The sequence below is a fragment of the Phlebotomus argentipes genome, unplaced genomic scaffold, assembly GCF_947086385.1.
Source record: "Phlebotomus argentipes unplaced genomic scaffold, Phlebotomus argentipes genome assembly scaffold_4, whole genome shotgun sequence".
NCBI lineage: Eukaryota > Metazoa > Arthropoda > Insecta > Diptera > Psychodidae > Phlebotomus > Phlebotomus argentipes.
Genome location: NW_026776174.1, coordinates 7,158,312 through 7,178,330, shown reverse-complemented (window position 1 = coordinate 7,178,330; position 20,019 = coordinate 7,158,312). Strand labels below are relative to the sequence as shown.

Sequence of the window (20,019 nt, the reverse complement as noted above, 5' to 3'; positions counted from 1 at the left end):
GAAAATAACTGGTGCATGTCTAGAAACTGTTCTTTCGCAAGCCTATCCGCGGCGGAGCGCTCAATTGCAGCACCGCGGATGAGTGCGAATGGCCATTGAGTGGTGAATTTGGTGGCATGTCCAGCTGTGGCGTCGCCGTGTGCATCATGTCGCTTCTGGCCACGGCCAAGCCGCACCGAGGGCACTGGAGGGCGTCTCTGTTGTCCGTCTTGACGGCCACCAGGCACTCCTCGTGCACAGCATGGCCACAGCTCCCGAAGATCACCACGGAATCGTGATTCTGACTTCGCAGTCTCAGGCGACAGGAGACACACTTGATGGACTTCACGGCGAGACCACGGCTGGCGAGGCGCTTCTCCTTGGCCAGCAGATTGTGGAGGTCTGTGCCCAGCACGCGGGCAGTCGTCTGCAGCAGGATGGTCTCGTACTGGGAATTGGACAGCATGCCCAGCAGTAAGTGCTTGATGTCGCCAAAATTGCCCGTCTTTGTGCCAGATGTGAGCACCAATTGGACCAATTTGGACAGATCCACGTAGTTTCCGGCCGCATGGAGGATGTTCTTGGTGATGGACGTGAGATCTGCCCGCGTGAGAATGACGCGCAGCAGACAGAACCACAAATCCTCCCTCTCGTTCTCCGGCAGCACTTCAGAGGCGCGCGAACAGAGCGCTGACACTTGCATGGCTGACGACTCGGCGACACTCTCGGGCGCCTCTTTCAGCAATTCCAGCGCAATGTTGAAGGCCGACTGGAAGTCACCCTGCTTCTCGTGGATCAGCATGCACGCCTCATTGAGCTGATGACCCTTGACCAGCTCCAGCACCACATCGAGACGGTATTTGTCGTGGGAAAGCAGAAAGGCGTTCACATTCTCGGGATTGAATTGACACAGCAGAGCGATAAAGTGCTCACAATCCTCCGTCTCAAGTGGCCATCCGTTTTTCAGGAGATTGTCCAGGAACACGTACACTTGCCTCTTGTTCCCATTCACCAGCTTTATCAGCGAATTCACCGTGGATCCGAAACTGTCCACCACAACGCGCACAATCTCCTCGGCATTGATGTCCAGCAGTTGCGGAAAGTGGGTGTAAATCTGATGGTGGATCTTCCTATTGGGCACACCGGCAAATCTCCGGATGTACGTGAACATCTCCTCGTGCCTGACCGAATCCTGCAAGTAGCACTGCAGGATGTCGTCGAATCTCTGCGTCTGCTCGTAGAGATACTCCATGACGCGATAGCAATGGCTCTGCTCAGCCATTCGCATCATCTCGTGGAGTGGAATGTGATTCAGGCAGTTGGCATTGAGGAGCTCCAGCCACGCCTGCTCGCGCTCAAAGTGCAGCCGTGAGTTCTCACTCTGGCGCATTCGCAGGTAGTTCACCACACTCTCCAGCATCGCCTCATCCTCGGGCAGACTGTGAGAGGCGATCTGCTGCGAGATGAAGTGATACAGACAGCCAATCTCCAGCGATGTCGAGTGCTCAGGCGACACAATCTCCAAGAGGATGTTGACGATTCTCTGGCGATGTGAGGCGCCAAGTTCTCCGGAGAACTCCTTCTCCTGGAACGCCAGTGAGATGACGTTCAGTGTCTCGCGCACGTCGAAGTTCAGGAGTGTCCGGAGATAGGGATAGGGCAGCTCTGAGTCATCTGCGCCATTTGAGTGGATTGTGGTGAGACAGCGAAGAACCTCGTGCTTCACCGTGAGCACCATGGATGGATCGATGTCGCCACTGGGATAGTATCTTCCCGCCAGACAGCTGGACACGTACACGAGCAGATAGTTGCCCAGAGTGGGATTCGCACTGCTCACGAGCGGAATGAGTTCAGTCAGTGACACGGTGTAGTCGCCGAGGGCTTTGGTATTGAGATGCATCTGCGCCCGGTACAGCTTCTCCCTCTTCGCAATGGTTAATACTTGATGGAGGTCCAGGCACTGCCAGTCCAGGCGCAGAATCAGCTCCTCCAATCGCTGCGTGGAGATGCTGAGCCAGTAGTCGCAGAGGCTCTGAGCCACGCACGGAGACACTCTCTGGATCTCTCCGCTCTCCACGTGCTCAGTGAGAAGACTGAGGAAGTAGTCGTGATTCACCAGGCGATCCCACAACTCCTCCCACAGCAGGTCAGTCTCGCCAATCTCTATCAGACACTTCATCACGGCGTCCAGGCAGTGTTCCGGATTGCGACTTGTGCCCGCGATGTATTCCTCCATGAGCTGCAGAATGCGCTTCTTCGTCACTGCCTGACGCCTGGGGCGCTCGCGGAGTGATCTGTAGCCCTCAATGGAGAGATCAATGGCTTCTGCCCACTTCTGATTCGCCACCAGATGTGATATTCTGTCCACCCACGCTCTGATGCTGACCGCTTGCAGACTCCGTGCGCCCAGGATGTACAGCAAATTGCCACGGCTCACGACGGAGTTGTAGCACGCCATTGAGCCGGCCAGGGCGAGAGCCGGAGAGACATTTCCTCCCGTCGCCAGTGCTTTGAACTGCGCCGAGTTGTACACCAAGCCCGCCGAGACCATGTCCAGGCAATCCAGCTCTTTGCTCGTTCGCACGTCCATCAAATGCAGCACTTCCGAGCGATCCACCACGGCGATGGACTTGGGTCCCAGCCAGTGCAGCGACAGGAGGCTGTAGGAGAGTGTGATGTGGCGCAGGAACAGCAGAGACACGCGTCCTGAGGACACAGTGACCTGGTGGAAAAACAGCTGGTTGCCACGCGCCGCCGCCAGCACGGGATCGACTGTCCTCGAGGCGTCCGCCGCCTGGATGAGCACCATTTGCCACGCCAACAGTGGCAGGCAGTCTGGCGGGCCGGCCAGCGGCTGGAATTTGATGATCTTCAGTCTTGGACGAATGGTGACCACGAAGAACTTGGACAGCGTGGCCAGGGCGACTATTGTGAAGGTCTTCAGCGGATGATCGAGCTCATTCACCACCAGTGGCTCCACTGCGCACACCTCGCCGCGGGCGCCGCTGAACAGGCAGCGCGAGTCGCATCCGCGGATGCCCAGGCGGCGCGTGAAGTTGAAGGACCACACGGAGCCGCCGGAGTCGGAGCACAGAGCACCCTTGCCGATCCACTTGAGGTGCAGGACGCCTGCGTTTGGCGTGATGACGTCGGGCAGGGAGCGAATGGTGTCTCCCGAGGCTGTGTCGATCATCACCACGTGTCCGCGAGCGTAGCCGGCGAGGAGTCGAGTGGAGGTGTCGTTGAAGGCCAGAGACGACACAGCGCCCTGGGCAGTGTGATCCCGGCAGCACCAGCGGAGAGTCTGATTGATGTCGAAGGCCAGAACGTGGCCGTGAGACGTGCCGACGGCAATCATGTCCTGGACAGCCACTGAAGATGCCAAACCGGCTCCCACACGGTCCTGCAAAGGGCGAGGAAAATGGCTCACAGTGAGAGAATTCTGGATTGCCTGCGGGATTCTTGACTTACAGCTGCTGAGGAGACTTGCGTCGTCACGCCCTGCAGCACGACGTGACGCAACAGGGAGCCGATGCGTGGCTGCTCGTCCATAGAGATGCAAATTGAGGGCGACGGAGTGACGGGAATGCCCAGATCCGAGGTGGATCCATCGTCGAAGTCCAGATCGTTCAGAACACTCTCCAGCGTCGGCATTGTCTCCACAGCTGGCAGGGAGTACTCCGCATCGTCCAGCTGTGTTGGGAAAAAAGGGGAAAAATGAAGATGAATCAGCGGAGATATCGCGATAAGTCTCCGCTATCATTGGCCGCTGATATGAGACGTGGGAGTGGGAGATAGTGTGATATGAGAGAGGTTTGTTTTGATTGCTGCACCGAGATCACTGGTGAGGAACATTTTGGTCATCTTTCACACTCCACTGACACTCATTGTGCGTCTCTGCGTGCACTAAACGCCCCCAAAAGCCCCAGACATTTGGTGAAAATTGAGAAGAAAAAAGATCCCCGCGCTCACCTCTTCGATGTCAAAGTCGAGGGACTCCGCCAGGAGACTATCACTCGATCCTCGATCCGACTCCAGAGACTGCAGAGACGGCGCCTTGAGGGTATTCATCGCGAGAGACGGGCGCTAATCCGATCTACAACTCAACCATTTGGTGTAATTGCACACGTATTTCAAATAACACAATTATTTACTTTTGCACTCTGGATTCGACTGTGTGAAGTTTTTACCTCGACTTTTTTGACATATATTGCGCGCTCAGCGCTCGCTGCGGCGGACACTGCAAAGTCCAGTAGAAGCTTTTGAACATCAACCGGGTGGAGCACTTTTGCTGCAAAAACATTTGATTTTGGGTGGCGAAAGAAAAGCTAAAAAGGTTAATATAAACATTTCACTTATATTTAATTCAAGTATATCCTTATTACATATACACAGTACAAAAATGAATATTCGTAATGAAGCCATTTTAGTCAATGCGCACACAATTTCCTCTCACAGTCTTCTCTCGTTCACCAAAGGTTCTTGTTTCTTATATTCTGTTTTTTTTTTTTCACCAAAATCTCGTGTTATCATTTGATCTGGCAAAGGATATCAAATCTTTAAGACTTCCAATATTACATCATTAGATGATAATTCATACGCGACTACAATATTTGATCTCATGTTGACATGTTTCTGGGTTTCATTTATTACACTTTTCTTCCCTTTTCACAAAATTTATCCTGAAGAATGTGATTTGCATTTTTATTTAATGTTTCGTTTAAAGGAAATCTACTGTGATTTTGATGATTTTTCTGTAATTTCTCTCCTCTAAATTCATCAAATCCACAGTAAATGTTCCTTTTTTCTCTCTTTCATATTCATAATACACGAGAAAAATGTACGACTTCATTGTATATTTTAAATAGTTTGCTTCTTATCTCATAGGATCATTGCGCAGAGACAAATTGTTGCGTCTCAAGGATTCTGTTTTCCTTCTCAAAACACGACATTTTGCTCGCACTTTCTCCCAATACTTTTTTTTACTTTATTAAAAGCCCTCCTGCAGAGGCGAAAGGAAATTCTTCTCCTTCGCCAAAATGCACTTGAGCGACTATATATTTTTTTTGTTTCTAGTAAATGTTTTATCATCATTTTGTTATCAATCATGAGAATTCCATTTTTTTTCTTCTACCTTCTAATTTCTCGGTTCAGTTCAATGTTTTTTTTTTAATCATTTCTTTTCTTCTTTTATACAAAAATGCTCTTATATATCTCTTCTTTTCCATTTATAATTATTTATTTACTCAGGACGAGAGAAATAAAAACTGTTTTCTTCTTTTCTTTTCTTTATATTGCAACTACATCTGGCAAAATGAAATGTCTCAGCATCTGCGAATTGTAACACAATTCTCAATATCACACACGTGGATTTGATAAATTCTATTTGATTGGTTTGCAAGTGGTTCATTTTATGAATGAAAAAAAAATTAGAACAAAAGGGCAAAGAAAAATTACTGTTTTTCTCCAAGAATTCAACATAATCATTTTGACAAAGAACAAAAAATAAAACAATAACAAATTTGATCTCTCAACTGATGATATTTCACCACGAAACGAATGGGGCAAATTGATATGATTTCAATGAATGAATTTAGGGAAATATTATTGAGATAAAAGAAAAACTATTGGCATTTTGTGAAAATTATCATCTTCTTCGCTACGAACGTGATTAGAAATTACAACAACTGGTCGGCGGGTATTTTGTGAAGAAATTACTTGTTTTCACTTCTTTCTCTCTTTCACACATCCACAATTTCTCTGTATTTTCGTTGTTTTTCCATTTACTTTTTCATATCCATGAAATGTTCTTGTTTTCTCTCTCGCGTCCTTTAACTTACATACAGTTTTTTCTTCTTCTTTTTTTCTTCCTTAAGTGTATTAGAAATAATTTACTTGTTGATATTTTCAGTATGAATTGTCGTTTGCAATGGTTTTTCAAAAACAATATTTTTTTTTTAAATAAAATTCAGAAAGAAAATCTCATCCATTTCCCGCTCATTGAAAAAATCGCGCGCACACAATTTTCTTTTTTCTTCCTACAAACTAGATTCATTTCTCAGTACATTTCTAATTAATTCACTATTGGAGTTTCTCCTCTTGTACACAAAAGGAAGTTTTTTATTTGCAATAAATTTTGGCGTTATAACCAAGAAACATGAAGTCTTATCGTGTGTTTTATTTATTAAATCACTATTTTTCTCTTTCTCCTCTCTTTCTGTCACATATTTTCCAATGAACGAGAAATTCATTTATTTTTCCTCTATTTTTTTCTCCCTCTCCGACTAAGTCTGTTAGCATTTGTTTTTACTTCTTTCTCTTCATTCACAAAAATAAACTTACTTACAATACTCACTACAATTCTACATCATTTTGCTTGTATGAGATCATCTTTTTTGTGTGTGTGTTTCTTTCGCAACTTTTTTTCGCCTAATCAAATTCAAAAAATTCTCCCTTATTTTCTTTCAACTACACAGATTTTCACCCCCTCCCCAACCCCCCGCCCACCGGCGTTTAGAGTAGAAAGAAGTTAATCATAGTGATTATGATGCAAGGCAATCAGAGCATATAGTTGAATTTGATTATTAATCTTGTTATTTATGAATTGAAGTTAAGTAATAAATGGTCGAAATAGTCGTGTTTGTTTATTTTCCTTCTACAAATGTGACTTTTTTCCTTCTTCTTTCCATCGTGATTTCTCATTACATTTACAAGAAATAGGTACTATTTTTTATCATCATCATTTCTGGTTTCTGTTTATCATTATCCATATTTTTTTTTATGTATATTTCCTATTAATACATTTATTCCATAGAAATGCATCTTTAAGTGTTTCTCTTTTTTTCTGCTCTGACTTCAAAATGTAACTCCTGAAAATCCTTCTTTTCTCCTTTCACAAATATTTTTTCTTTCCTTCTTTCTTTCATTAAGTCTTTCCACTCAAATCCAGCACAATGTTTTTCTTATCTCTTCTCTCTCTCTCTCTATATTCATTTGGGGATATCAATATAAGATTGATATTTTTGGCTTTGAGTTCATATAATTTAAACATTAGTTGCTCTCTTTGTTTTTCCTTTATCATCTCGATTTTTTTCTTCTTTTCATAAATATACCTTTTTTTTGTTATCATAGAGATTAAATGAAAATTGCAATTTGCAAATTAAAAAAAAATTGCATTGGAACCAATTGAATTTATACGTTTTTTTTCTCTCTTCTTTTTCTCACAAATAATAATTAACAGGAGAAAAATATATGAATTGTATTTAAAAATATCATTATATATATGTATGTATATACAATAAATTACGTAGTCACGATCTCATCTCTATCATAATTACATTGTAGTTTTCTTTTCTCTTTCTTTTTTTTACTATTAATTAATATCACAAAGCATCCAGACGAATTGATTCACAAACAATTTTGTGAATTAACTTCCTTTTCTTCTCACTTCTTCAGCTGCTATTCCATCTCTTCCTTCACTTCATATTATATATAAATAGACTCAGAGTTCACACACCTTTTCCCCCCACGTCCTAGTTTCAATTGGCCAAACGATCCTCAGCCTCCTCCTTGATCTCCTTCTTGATCGGCACCTCCTTCTTGATTTCAAACGCCTGACTCTCCGTGACACGCTGATTGAGAGCGTACGAGAGACACCCAATGGCATCCTTCACCGCATGGTAAATGATATTCTTGATCTGCAGCTTGTCTTCATGATTTGAGTGTGTGTCAGTGAGATTGCGAAATTCTTGTGTGAGATCGAAGCACTTTGTCACATTTTCCGGCGACACAAAGTCCTGCGCCACCTTGATGCAATTGTGCAAATTGCGCACCTGATGCGGCGCCCCGGCGGGAATGAACACCGCATCGCCCAGACACTGGGCAATCGGATATCCCTCCACGCCGTACTCCTTGTACAGCCTCTCCCGCAGCGGCCCGTCAAGATACCACGCCTGATCGTGAATGGGATCATGATGGGGCTCGAGACAGTAGCCCTTCTCCAGCGTGATCTTATTCAGCAAGTCGCGTATCTTGTCAGCATCTCGCGGCGCATAGATGTGCCACAGAGCGCCCGGCAGTTCACCCTTGTCGCGCACACGGCGCTTCGTCAGGATATCACATCCCGCCTCATCGATGGCACGAAACGCCGCCTTGATCGTCTCCTCCTCGTCCGTGTCCTTCGGTATGCCAACGTACATCATCAAATTCACCGCATCCGAGATGTCCAAGTGGAGATTTGTCGTGCCCTTGGACGGATACAGTGCCGATCCGTAGGCATTGTACATTTTGGGCCCCAAATCCGGACGCACAAAGCAATCTGGCAGATGACCAGCCAAATTGAGACGCCCATTGCGCTGTGTGTATTCGGCCAGTGGCAGCGCCTTCATGAGATCAGCAAATCTGCTCGGTAGCATTTCAGCAAAATCCTCACCCGGTGGCCAATCCTTCAGCTTCAGCAGCATCGGTTGTCCCTTTTCAGTCTTGAGACGCTTGTTAATGTACTCAAAGCCATCCCAGAATTTCCTCATCTGCTGATTCGCCACCAATTTCCCATTCAGACAATTCACCAGATCATTCTTCTCGTCACCAAAGTCACGCGAAAATGACTCTGGCAGCCAAAGATCCGGTGTGAGTCTCTTGGCCACGTCAGACACCAGAACAGGCTGAGCACGTCGCCATTGCTCCTGGAATATCTTAATGTTGTTCGGCGCCGCGGGATCCATCAGGCGCAAGAGTTTGCCATCACAGAGCCAACTGTGCGGCACATCGGGATACATTGACTTGGACTCCACCATTGTCATGATGCGAATCGGCACGTTGTTGAACACTTTCCGGTCCTTGCCAGAGACATAGTGTGCATTCTGGAATTGCTCCATCAACGGATCTCGCTGGTCAGTGAGTGCATCCGCAATGGCCGTATCGAGATTCTCCGTCAGGACATCTTTTGTCGGCTTCCCAACCGGCGAACTCGTTCGACTGCCATTCAATTTACCCGATGGCCGAATGAGCAACTCTCTCAGGGTCGAATGCGATGGATCGTCTGAATCTGAGTCATTGGGATTCTCACGCTTCTCCCCACCATCCTTGGCACCATTCTTCTTCACCTCATTCTGCAATGCCACTTCCGCCAACCACGACAGTGCTGATGAATTATTGTCCTCCTGCTTGATGGAACCATTCGAAAAAGTGCCCTCAATTTTCACCTCCTTCTTTATGCCATTCACATCGTTCTTCAGGAGACGCTTTATGTACTCCTTGCACACACCATTTGTCGCCTTCGAGTGTTGCTCCACCATCAGTGTGCAGCCACAGAATGACGGAATATTCCACATTGATCTCACCTCGTGCATTTGACGCGTGAGCACTTGAAGGGAATCACCAGCTATTATCTGTGTCAGCATCAACTTCTCCTGCTCATGAATGGCCTTATTTGTGCACAGCAACCACGAAAAGTCATCACGATCCTTGCCACCAATTTCACCCCAAGTCTTGTCAGATCCATGCTTTCGGCCCTGCAAATGCAAAACACCCAAAAGAGATTAGAGAGTTAAGAAAAATCTACAGACAAAGAATAATAGCCATAAGAATGTATATTCCTTACCTTGTAGCAATCAATGCAGACAACGAAGCCACACTTGTTGCAAGCCCAGTGGAAATTGAACAGTGTAGTCTCACACACATCACACATCTCCCGGACGCCCTGAACAACACGCTTCCATGCGATGGTTTTGTCTGTGAATTCAAATGGGGGTAAAATCATTAATTTAATGTTCAAAATACATTATCAAATAGTCTTTGTTGTCTGATATTAGTGTTGAACTTTATAATCCATTAAATAAAAATCAAATTCCACGTGAAATTATTGCCATATAAATTTGGGGAAATTCATTTAGCATATTGCGCGCTGTGCAGAAAAGTTAATCCACTAATTATGACTACAATATATAGCTGCAGAATATCTGTAGTCTTTCACTCTTTATCACCAAATATTAAATGTTAATTGGCAAGTATTATTTCATCAGACAACATTTTGCACATATGACAATGTTTGTTGTTTTTTTTTCTTCTCTGCATCCCCTTTTATGTAATCCTGTTCCGTTGCATTGTCATTATTCCAAAATTCAATATTTTCACCACGGGGCAAAATAGCTTTTATGAAATTCAATGCCATACGTAAAAAAACACCCCTTCAACTAGACTTTTTGTTGAACAATATCGAATTCTATCTCTTAGCCATATATTATTTTTTTAATCACAAAGTCCAGCGTAAACATGAGAATTCATTTGATAATATTCACACAATTGAACCATTGAATTGTCAAATGATAGGCAATGAATGCGAACTCACCGTCTGCCATATGCTCAGCCATTGCTTCCTTCTCCTGATGCACCAGATCGCAGAATTGGTCAGCAACGTAGGCGAGCAGAAATCGTGCTCCTTGCAAGTCCAGCACAGAAGGTGGACTGTCGGCATCGGGAATCCACAGCTTCAAGTCCTCCTCCTTCGGATCTTTGTAGGGATCCGAGAAGCCGGCAATAGCCAATTGACCATTCTTTGTGTATCTATTTTTAAAATCAAATTGGATATTATGAAAATCAAATTCCTCAAGCGTGAGAAGCAACAACATTTTCCCAACTCACCTCAAGCGACGAAAAGCATAGAAGCGACAAAATATGTTTGGTGTATTCTTGGATCGTTGATTTGGTGTCCAGCGACATTCTCGACATTTGGCCAATTTGGGCGCCACTTCGAAGCACGGACCGTCCTGCAGAAATGACTCTCCCGTCTTCTTCAGCTGCGATATGGGTGGCTTACAGAATGGGTCCCTCAGTGGATTCGTCTCGTCTTTTTGCTTTTTTTTAGTACTGTCGTAAGTTTCAATTAATCGATCACAGACCCCAACATTAAAGCTAATTCATTAATGCAAATTTTTACGCATGAATCTTCATCAATCTTTTTCTCTTTCTTTACAATCAAATTCAAAAAGAACCAAAACATTTGTAAAAAAAAAAACAACAGAGTGTAATCGAAATGAAACAGAAGAAAAGAAAAGTAGCACAAATCTCATATCTTATCATCTTATAAATAATAATATGAAGTAAAGAATAAAAATATATATATCAAACACAAATATTGTCATTACCTTGCTTCATCTTTTGCATTCTTTGGCCGTCGACCGCGCTTTCGTGGCTCCTTCACAATTGCCGAATTTGCTGCTGCACTGCCATTTGTCTTCTTCCCCAATGACGCACTCGTGCTATCGCTATCCTTATCAGATATGCTCTCCTTATCACTTTCACTGTCCTTATCACTTTCGCTCGCCTGCTGCTCGTGCATTCGAAACACCGAAAGGAGAAATTACTTAATTATTCCTCTGAATTTGAGCATCATTGTGAACCTGCAGTGACTATTAATTACTCACCCTCTTCTTTTTGCTCTCATCCGCATGCCTTCGCGCGCCACCCTTCCGTCGCTTCACCTTAATGGGTTTTCGCTTTGGAGGACTCTTCGGAGGACGTTCCTGCGGGGGAGGCAGCAAAGCACATATTATGTACACATGGTCATTAAATTCTCTCTATATATAGACACGGATATCAGTCTCTCTCTCTCTCTCTGATACATCAATTCTCGGAAATGTATATCCAATAAATCATATGACAAAAAGTCCCAATAAATTCTTTTTTTCTTGGGGATTAAACATGGATTCACATCCAGACAATTCACTGTCTGTTAACACATGTAATACAAACATATTCTTTACCTGATCTGAACTGGAACTATCCTCTTTCTGGTTGGAATCTGAATTGTGTCCATTGTCTCGACTGATGTTATTTTGATTGCTGACTGCACTCTTTTTTGGATGTTGATTTGTTTTACCTCCAGTAACTGCAAAATCAACAACACCATTATGAACAAACAAACAGAAAAAACACCCCCCAATCGAATGCAGATCGTATTTGTTACAAACATACCTAGAGTTTTGGTTTTGTTGATACTATTTATAGCCATAGTACCGACATTATGAATAGAATGCACTGTCGAGTGCGTTGTGGAATTCGTGGAAGCCACTGTTGTACTATGGCTATTAGTGGTCGATTGCTCACTATTGCTAATTGGGGTGGTATTGAGTGTCAGTGGTAGCTTTACACAGCTTCCACCGCCAGTTATGCCCGTGCTATCCTCCAAGTCTTCTCCTGTGTGGCGCTGAAGCCATGCCTTCTTCAAATGCCGCGGTGCGTTGGGTTTGGGGGCTGCAGGAGTGACAAGAGAAGTGTGTGTGAGAACTGAAGACTATATTGCCACAGACTACAAACAACAAAACTCACCAGGACTAGATGATTTCTCCGGCTCAGTGACAATTTTGGCTGGAGTCGCTGGAGAACTTCGCAATTCCGGACTGGGTGCCGGACTAGAGTTATCACTGAGTGCCGTACGGCTTGAGCCATCGGCCGAGTTCACTCGCACCGACGTGACCACAGAGTTGACTTTGTATGTCGCCGCCACCGTGACACTCGGGCTCTTCACATTATTCGCCACCTCCGTCGTCATGATGGTGACAGTGGGATTGATCCCATCAGGGAGCATTGGCTGTTTTGGCACTTTCGGCGCCTCCACGTAAGGAACTGTCGTGCTGGCAGTGACCAGAGGCGACGCCACCCTCTGATCCATCGGACTCACAGACATGGGTGGCGTCATCGTCGGCGGCTGCTGGGCATTCACATTCAGTGCCAGTGGCATGTTCTGCTGCTGCTGCTGCTGCTGCTGCTGCTGCTGCGGCAGGAGATAGTGTGACGGTGGCATTTGCTGAAGTGGCACCTGCTGCAGATAGTGCTGCTGCACCGAGTGATGCTTCACTGGAAGCGGTTGTGGCACCATTTCAGTCCTCTTCTTCTTCACTTCGCACTGCATCGGACTGCCCGTGGGCGCGCCCTTTCGCTTCGGCGACGTCTTGCTGTCATCGCGATTCCTGTCTGACACACCGAGATCCAGCGGTTGTGTCTGGAAGGAGTTGGACGCGGCCACTTGAACACTATTCGCGTGCTGTTGCGCAATCACAGGTAGCATCACTCCAGGTGACCTGGAGATGGGGAGCGGCGCTGCCGCCGCCGTCGGTGGAGATGTGCCGTGCATTGAGAGCGGCATGGACTGCTTCACAGCAGGAGCCGCAGTGAACATTCGTCCGTCGTAGAGAATGGAGCGGGACGAGTGTGCCGGCGGCGGTGGAACCGTCGGTGGGCCGTAGATGTGAGCATGGAATGGACTAGGCGACGATGCTTTCGACACCACGTGCACAGACGATTCCTGCGGTCGGCACACGGGAATTCCACTCACAATCCCAGCCCCACTGGGCTTCCCGTAGATGTGCGACGGCGCCGGGGATGACACCTTCGACTTACTCTGCACATGAACATGCTGCTGCGATTGCGGTTGCTGCACTTGAGGTGGTGGCTGTTGAACTTGTTGCACTTGCGGCGACTGCGATTGCTGCTGCTGCTGCTGCTGCTGCTGAGGCTGCTTCGTTACAGACACCGCATGTCCAAACGTTGACTGGGGTGATGCCATCACTGACACCGTCTGCTGCTTGTACCTATCATGAGGAGCTCCATGCTGCTGCGCCACACGATAGTCGTACATTATATGTGGCGTTGCACCGGCAGACACTGGAACACCACCAGAAACAGTCTTGTAGTGAGCCTGCTGCTGCTGCTGCTGCTTAGGTGTGTGCACAACTTGCATCGACGACTGCTTTATTGCATTCGTGTCGTGCTTCACAATAACACCCGTCGAATGTTTCACATCAGACATCAGAGGTGGTGGTGCTGGCAGAGACATTTCTTGTTTTGTCTACACAATAACCAAGCGTCGTCATATCCCACAAAGCCATATAACACAGCGCGCGCAGTGAGTGAGTGCCCGAGAAAGAGAGACGGAGAAAAAAATCACATTAATTATTACGATTTATGAAAGAAATGGCATTGAATCATTTATAGAGCAAAAAATACTTCACATACTCCACAACGATCGTATTACATTGCTTCTCCCATTCAAGGCATACTCATTATACACGCATAACGACAGAGATTTGTTACAGAATACAGTCGTCGGCTTTAAACATATAAAACCAATTTTTTTTTATTTCTCTCTCTCTATTTTGCAAACCCACACATTATCAGCCGAAACTGTCTCATATTTCTCGACATATTTTAAAAAAACGACATCAACTTTTGTATATATATATATATATAGCGAATGAAATTGCATTAAACATTATCTTATCGCTTCTGCTCAACAGCATAATATACCATTTCACTATGGTTACAAAATACACCATCCATTTTCCAAGAATTCAAACTTTAGCATTTATTGAAAAACATACTTTAGCGAATTACATTTCACCGAAGGAAAAAAGAAAACACGAAGCATAAAAAGGCTATCTCAAGGCAGCTTTATTTCATTATAGAAAAAAAGAAAAACGTGATAAGGTCTGGACTGCAAATTTTTAAGCCAATTTGTGTAAGAGCTAATAAATTGAAAATTGTTGTTTTTTTTCACTTTCTTACATCCCTGATTTATTCATTAATTTTCTTTTAAAGCCATTAATAGCAAAACTTTGCTTATTTATCCAATTAATTTCTTCCACATTTTCATCGTGATTGCAATTCAAGTCAAATAAAAAATGTATGAGAGAAAAACATGTCAGCACGATTTCTTCACAACACACAACAGCATGAAAGAAAATACACGATGTGTGTTTATATTAATTGAATGTATTTTATATAGAAAATAATATTGAAAATATATATTGCTTCTCAAAACACACAACAAGCTCAAACACTTCAAGTTCAAATGCAAAAATGTTTAGTCATAGTTTTGTAAAATATTTCATTACTCATCGTGATTTAGAGTGAAATCCGTGAAATCTAATAATATCCTTAATAACTCTTCTTTTTAATTGCTGTCATTTGATTTCAGAGACGACTAAATTCGCAGAATTCAACACCCTTCAATTCAAATATCACGATAATCCATTTACAATGCAAAATCTAACTTGACAAATGACGCAAAGTTGCCACAAATTCAATTATTGACTCGCTATTCACATCATCCAATCACTGACAAACAGCCATTGCAACTCACCTTAATATCCTTTTGAAATGCCGACGGAGGATAACCGGTAAAACCACTGTACAATGTAAATGGCTGATGTGTATTGAGATCCTTCATGGGACTTGCCTTCTCATCATCGCGTCTCACTTTGGGCGGTGGTGCAATCGAAATTCCCCGATGATAGTCAGTCGCACTTTTCGTCTGTGCTCGCTGAACCTGTAACATCAATAAGGAAAAGTTCTCAATGTGTGTGAATTGTCTGTCTCCTTAACAAAAAGGGAGAGAAGAAGTCTATAATTCTATCACAGAGAGAACAAAAGTAATTTCCTTAATGATAACACAGGTATTATTCAACTTGTTCCTTTTTGATCTCCTTTGGCTGACGCACTTTGGCAAACACACAAAGAAAAAAGACACCCTTCGTGTAATGAATATTGCACAATAAAGTGCACCACAGAGGGCAAGAAGGGCTTGAGTGTATAAACTTACCCCAGATTGCATGTAGTATGCCCTCTGTTGCTCCTGCTGCCGTAGGCGCTCTAGCTCCTTCTCACGCTCTCTCTCCCTTTCGCGCTCACGACTATCCCGATCCGCCACCGCTGCCACAATTCGCTCATGTTCCGCCATTCGCCGGCGCTTGTCCTCCTGATTTGGATCACTACTGCCACTTCCTCCCCCAGAAACGACGCCGCCGCCCGAGTTTCCCGTCACTACACTAACACTGCCATCCACAACCGACGTCTGGATGCCACTCACCGAGGGCACTATGTGCGCAGGTATACTGATGTGGGACAAGTGTGGAACTGGATTCTGTGGCGGGAGTGTGTTGAGCGTCCATGCCGAGTGCATATGCTGCAAAAGAGACAATACATATTGCTCAGGGATTACCTCTTTTCTCGTAATGGCAATTTCATCACATCACTTGTGGATACACATAATGCGCCTCCCGAGGCAATTTCATCTACCTGCCAGACATCTCATCTTAACGCACTTGTGTTTGCACTTCTCACGTGCCACTAAGTGCAGAAGAATTTCAACTCAATTGTTCATGCATATTTTATGGGAGAAATATATACAGAAATTAGATGAAACTTTAATGAAATATTTGTATATACCCAGAAATTATCGATCATTTACCTCATAACATATTTAAAGGTTAAACAGACTAAATACGTTTTCTTTTATTCCTTTATTTAATCATCATCAATTTTATTATACTCAGTTTCATCGAAATGATTAATAAAATATGAGGATTTATATTTCCCCAAATTATTATGCTTTTTCAAACATTTAATACACAATGTAGTCTAAGGAAGAAGAAAAAATTGTATCACAGTGGAAAACAACTCATTTACATATTGAAAAAAAAAACGTCTTCAAGGTTAATAGTGAAATACTACAGAAAATAAACGTGCTAGTGATTCAGCGGACAGAAAATTTAAACATCAATTCCGAGAATTTGTAGCTCAACGAGTATTATTGTGGGTAAAAAGCGAGAAAATATGTACTCTGTGTACCTCCCGAGGCATGGAATAGTTTTATTTTATTCTAAACACACAAATAGTTGAAATTCTTCACTCTTCTGATCAGAGCAAACACACACGGAGACGGTTAATAGGAGATGTCCCAGCATTTGCATAAATAAATACAGAAACAATTAAGCCACAACACTAAGCCGCCGGCATAATTTGTACAGATTTTGACTGCTCGTCTTTAACAGCCTTTTTTTTCTTCTCATCTACAGCAACTCTTGTTACTCAAGGAAGAATATCGCTCAAATTTTCATATCGACGGATGAATAGAAAACTATGAAAAGTCGATTTATCATAGTTTTCGTCTTCATGTATTTTTGAAAAGCTTTTTATTTGCTCTTTCTGTATAAAACTTTTGAGATTTGTATAAAATCTTATTTATCTAAAAAGCACAAATGGAAAAAAATTGTCATGTTTTCTGAATGAAAAGTCGAATTATTCATTGTTTACGCTGTACAATTTTTTCCATGAAAAATGTCTCAAAAATTGCAGTGAAACGTATAAAATATCTTTTCAGGAAATAATTTTAGATTTTCAGAATTATCTTAAAATGTTTTTTAGACTTTGATTGAATATTTATCATATCTTTTAATTTTTTATACTTGAAATCAACTTTAGAAAGTAATATTTTCCGATTTTCTATTAATTTTACCATATTTTAGCCAAAATTTCAATAAATATCAATAAAATATTTACAAAATAATTAATACAGAGCAATATTTGCACTTTAACGGACGATTTGAAGGTGTTTTGAGGGTTTTGAAGTAAATTTGGAAAATTTCGCAGCTGTAATAACGATAAATTTTGAACTTGCTGTGCTGAAAAATTGCGATTTTGGCTTTTCATAGTTTTCGATTCACCCGTCGAATATACAAGTGAATGAATTCTTTTACTTTCTGATGTCGCATTCTCAAACTTACACAAGAAGTCTCGCAACAAGATGCAAAGTCACAACTACTTGCCTATTTAACATAAAATGCTGATACCAAATATTTACCTTATCTTTAACATTACGAAGAGATTCCTCAAAGTGTTTGCTCACCGCCTGTTCGGCCGTCGTGCACGACTGCTTGTCCTGACGCTCGTGTGACTGTTGCTGCTGATGCTGCACTTGACGATCCATCCTCTCGCGTTCGATCTCCTTGTGTTTCTCACTTCCGCGATATTCAATATCTCGCCTCTCCCTGCAAATCAGACAGACAAAAAGAGATTCCCCAATTAGTTTGACTTCATTTACACCAAACACGGATGTGGGAATTTAATTCTCATATCATAAATAAGTATGATGTTTACTATCTCAGAAATGTATGACATCCTGTGCGTGTGTGTCTAAAGGAGAGCCATTTCTGTCAAGAACATACTGTGAAATTGCATTTTGCCATTGTATTTGTATAATATGACTTTTCTCTGCTATTAAAATATACATAAGCATATTATGTGTCCATTTGGATTGGAGCCAACATTTTCTCCTCTCATATCTCTACAATCCACTGACGAATAAGTGTTTTTACTTTCGTTCTGTCTATGTGTGTTTTTTTGCGAATTTCCCATAAATATAAATTCCACAAAGAATGAGAGATCAAGAGGATTTCATTTTGGCAGAGTTTTAAAGGCATTTCAATCTGCACTGCGTGTTGACAACTATACAAAAGACTTCTCAATGAATTCTTAGCATTTCTTCTTATATAAAAAGCATGTGATCAAATGTATAAAACATCATTTCAATTGAATTAATATATACCATTTATGTGAGATCTTGAACTGTCTTCTGATTTATTTCATCTGTATGGAAAAATAGAACCTCGAAAATGTGACAGAGTGAGATGAGGCAAAAAAATCAGAAAGATCTTTAGTCTTTTAGACATATAAAGTATTTATTTTATTCCCAAAACGAATTGAATGTGTGTTGTGAATAGCGATCACGCTTGTGATTCCTCAATTATTCCATTATGTACGCATTAATCTTTTATTATGTACTTGACACTAAATGAGAGTGAACATTTTATATACAATGCATTATTTTCAATCGACATGCAACATTTGGAATGAAAGACAACGACTGCCAACACATGCCATGTGCAAAATACACATTCAAAAAAATCTCTTTTACTGAAATTGTGAAGAGAAATTATTGCCGCAAATGTTAATTTAAACCTGAACATCACATAAAATGTTGTTCCCTGTACATGACTTTGTACTGTATTGATTATTATAAATTAATTTCACCACATACTGCAAAACTCATGTAGAGTTTGGCTCGAAAAGTCAAATATTATATGCACATTCTTAGACACAACATTGCACTTTACAGCGCCGGTACTTTATGCTCTTACTTCATTCTTCTATAGTGTGGACAACATAAAGATTACTATTTTTCTCTTCGTACATTTTCCATGAGTAAGAAAATACACATATTTTTGATTATTCATCTCATGATTATTAACACATACACATTATGAACATATAATATATGGTATATGAGCGTGACTTAACATATTGTACACATATTTTTAGCCTAAGTCACTGTAAAAGATTATAAAGTGAGTGAGAGGAGTGAAAATATTGAGTGCGGTTCACTTGATCACAGAGAGCAAAATATGTATACGCACTTAAGCACATTATATTAGCAATTATTTATAAAAGTAGAAGCATTTTATTGTGCCGTATACTTGGCATTTTTATATATCAACAACAATGCTTCACCACCATGTGCGGCACGAACGTCTATTACATTATGTATTGCTTATGTGCTGTATAATACTTATAATATGTTACGGTATATATTCACGCCTCACGGTTACTATTTTAGTGGAATGCTCAGAATTGTAATTATATGTAAATATCTGACACATAGAGTTATGTAAAAAATTTCTATTCTCATTTGCTAGTATTTACTAAAATGTTTGTATACAAACTTCTAGTCAAATTTAAGCTATATCTTTTTGGTTATTCCGTTTAGTGTACAGAAAAAAAGACAGAAATATCTCTTCAACCGTATATAATAAAGAGAAAAAAGTCAATTTGACGGGTGCCTTGAAGACTATCAAAAGTCAAATTCGCCATTTTTCAGTAGAGCGATTTGAAGTTTAAAAGAAAATATTGCTTTGAAATTTTACTAATTTTTTACATAAACTCCCCGTTATCTTCCAGTAAATTGATAATATTGCTCTATTCTATTTTTATGTAATATTTCCCAGATTATTCCACTGTTATTTGTTGAAATATTAACTAAAATACGGAAAGTTGATAGACGAATTGGAGAAATTTGGTACAATAAGTCGATTTTTGATAGTCTTCGTGTTCTTTTTCTTTCCAAACAATTCGTAAAAATCAACTTTTTAACATTTTTCCTGCCCATCTTGTTTCACACTTTCATCTTCCGTCTATAAACCGAAAGAC

At 42.2% G+C, this 20,019-nt stretch overlaps 2 protein-coding genes across 7 annotated transcripts in view; both read right to left on the bottom strand.

Annotated features, from left to right (window-relative positions):
* Positions 1-14: 14 nt before the first annotated feature.
* On the bottom strand, positions 15-5,703 carry LOC132258677 (vacuolar protein sorting-associated protein 8 homolog). Its single transcript, XM_059756086.1, has 3 exons — positions 3,952-5,703; positions 3,451-3,672; positions 15-3,382 (listed from the first exon to the last, which is right to left on the bottom strand). Exons 1-3 carry the CDS (start codon positions 4,048-4,050, stop codon positions 20-22), a joined length of 3,684 nt encoding a protein of 1,227 aa, XP_059612069.1. The 5' UTR covers positions 4,051-5,703; the 3' UTR covers positions 15-19.
* Positions 5,704-6,002: 299 nt separating this feature from the next.
* The window catches only part of LOC132258676 (lysine-specific demethylase 3A), a 46,850-nt gene continuing 32,833 nt past the window's right edge, over positions 6,003-20,019 (bottom strand). For 5 of the 6 annotated variants that reach the window (XM_059756081.1, XM_059756080.1, XM_059756083.1 and 2 more), the window contains 12 exons: positions 17,618-17,804; positions 15,578-15,940; positions 15,119-15,304; positions 12,307-13,825; positions 11,953-12,231; positions 11,742-11,866; positions 11,403-11,501; positions 11,124-11,305; positions 10,621-10,890; positions 10,328-10,542; positions 9,581-9,711; positions 6,003-9,491 (listed from right to left, as the gene is read on the bottom strand). In XM_059756081.1, the coding sequence (XP_059612064.1) occupies positions 7,518-9,491; positions 9,581-9,711; positions 10,328-10,542; positions 10,621-10,890; positions 11,124-11,305; positions 11,403-11,501; positions 11,742-11,866; positions 11,953-12,231; positions 12,307-13,825; positions 15,119-15,304; positions 15,578-15,940; positions 17,618-17,804 (5,530 nt within the window). In that variant the 3' untranslated portion in view covers positions 6,003-7,517. The remainder of the gene's footprint in view (positions 9,492-9,580; positions 9,712-10,327; positions 10,543-10,620; positions 10,891-11,123; positions 11,306-11,402; positions 11,502-11,741; positions 11,867-11,952; positions 12,232-12,306; positions 13,826-15,118; positions 15,305-15,577; positions 15,941-17,617; positions 17,805-20,019) is intronic. The other variant, XM_059756082.1, reaches the window with a different exon arrangement.

Bases quoted from the DNA above. Each gene is read 5' to 3' on its own strand.
- LOC132258677 (XM_059756086.1), bottom strand. From the start codon at position 4,050: ATGAATACCCTCAAGGCGCCGTCTCTGCAGTCTCTGGAGTCGGATCGA. The intron at 3,673-3,951 runs GTGAGCGCGGGG...TTCCCAACACAG, and splicing joins TCGACTTTGACATCGAAGAG to CTGGACGATGCGGAGTACTC. The intron at 3,383-3,450 runs GTAAGTCAAGAA...CGCCCTTTGCAG, and splicing joins CGCAAGTCTCCTCAGCAGCT to GACCGTGTGGGAGCCGGTTT.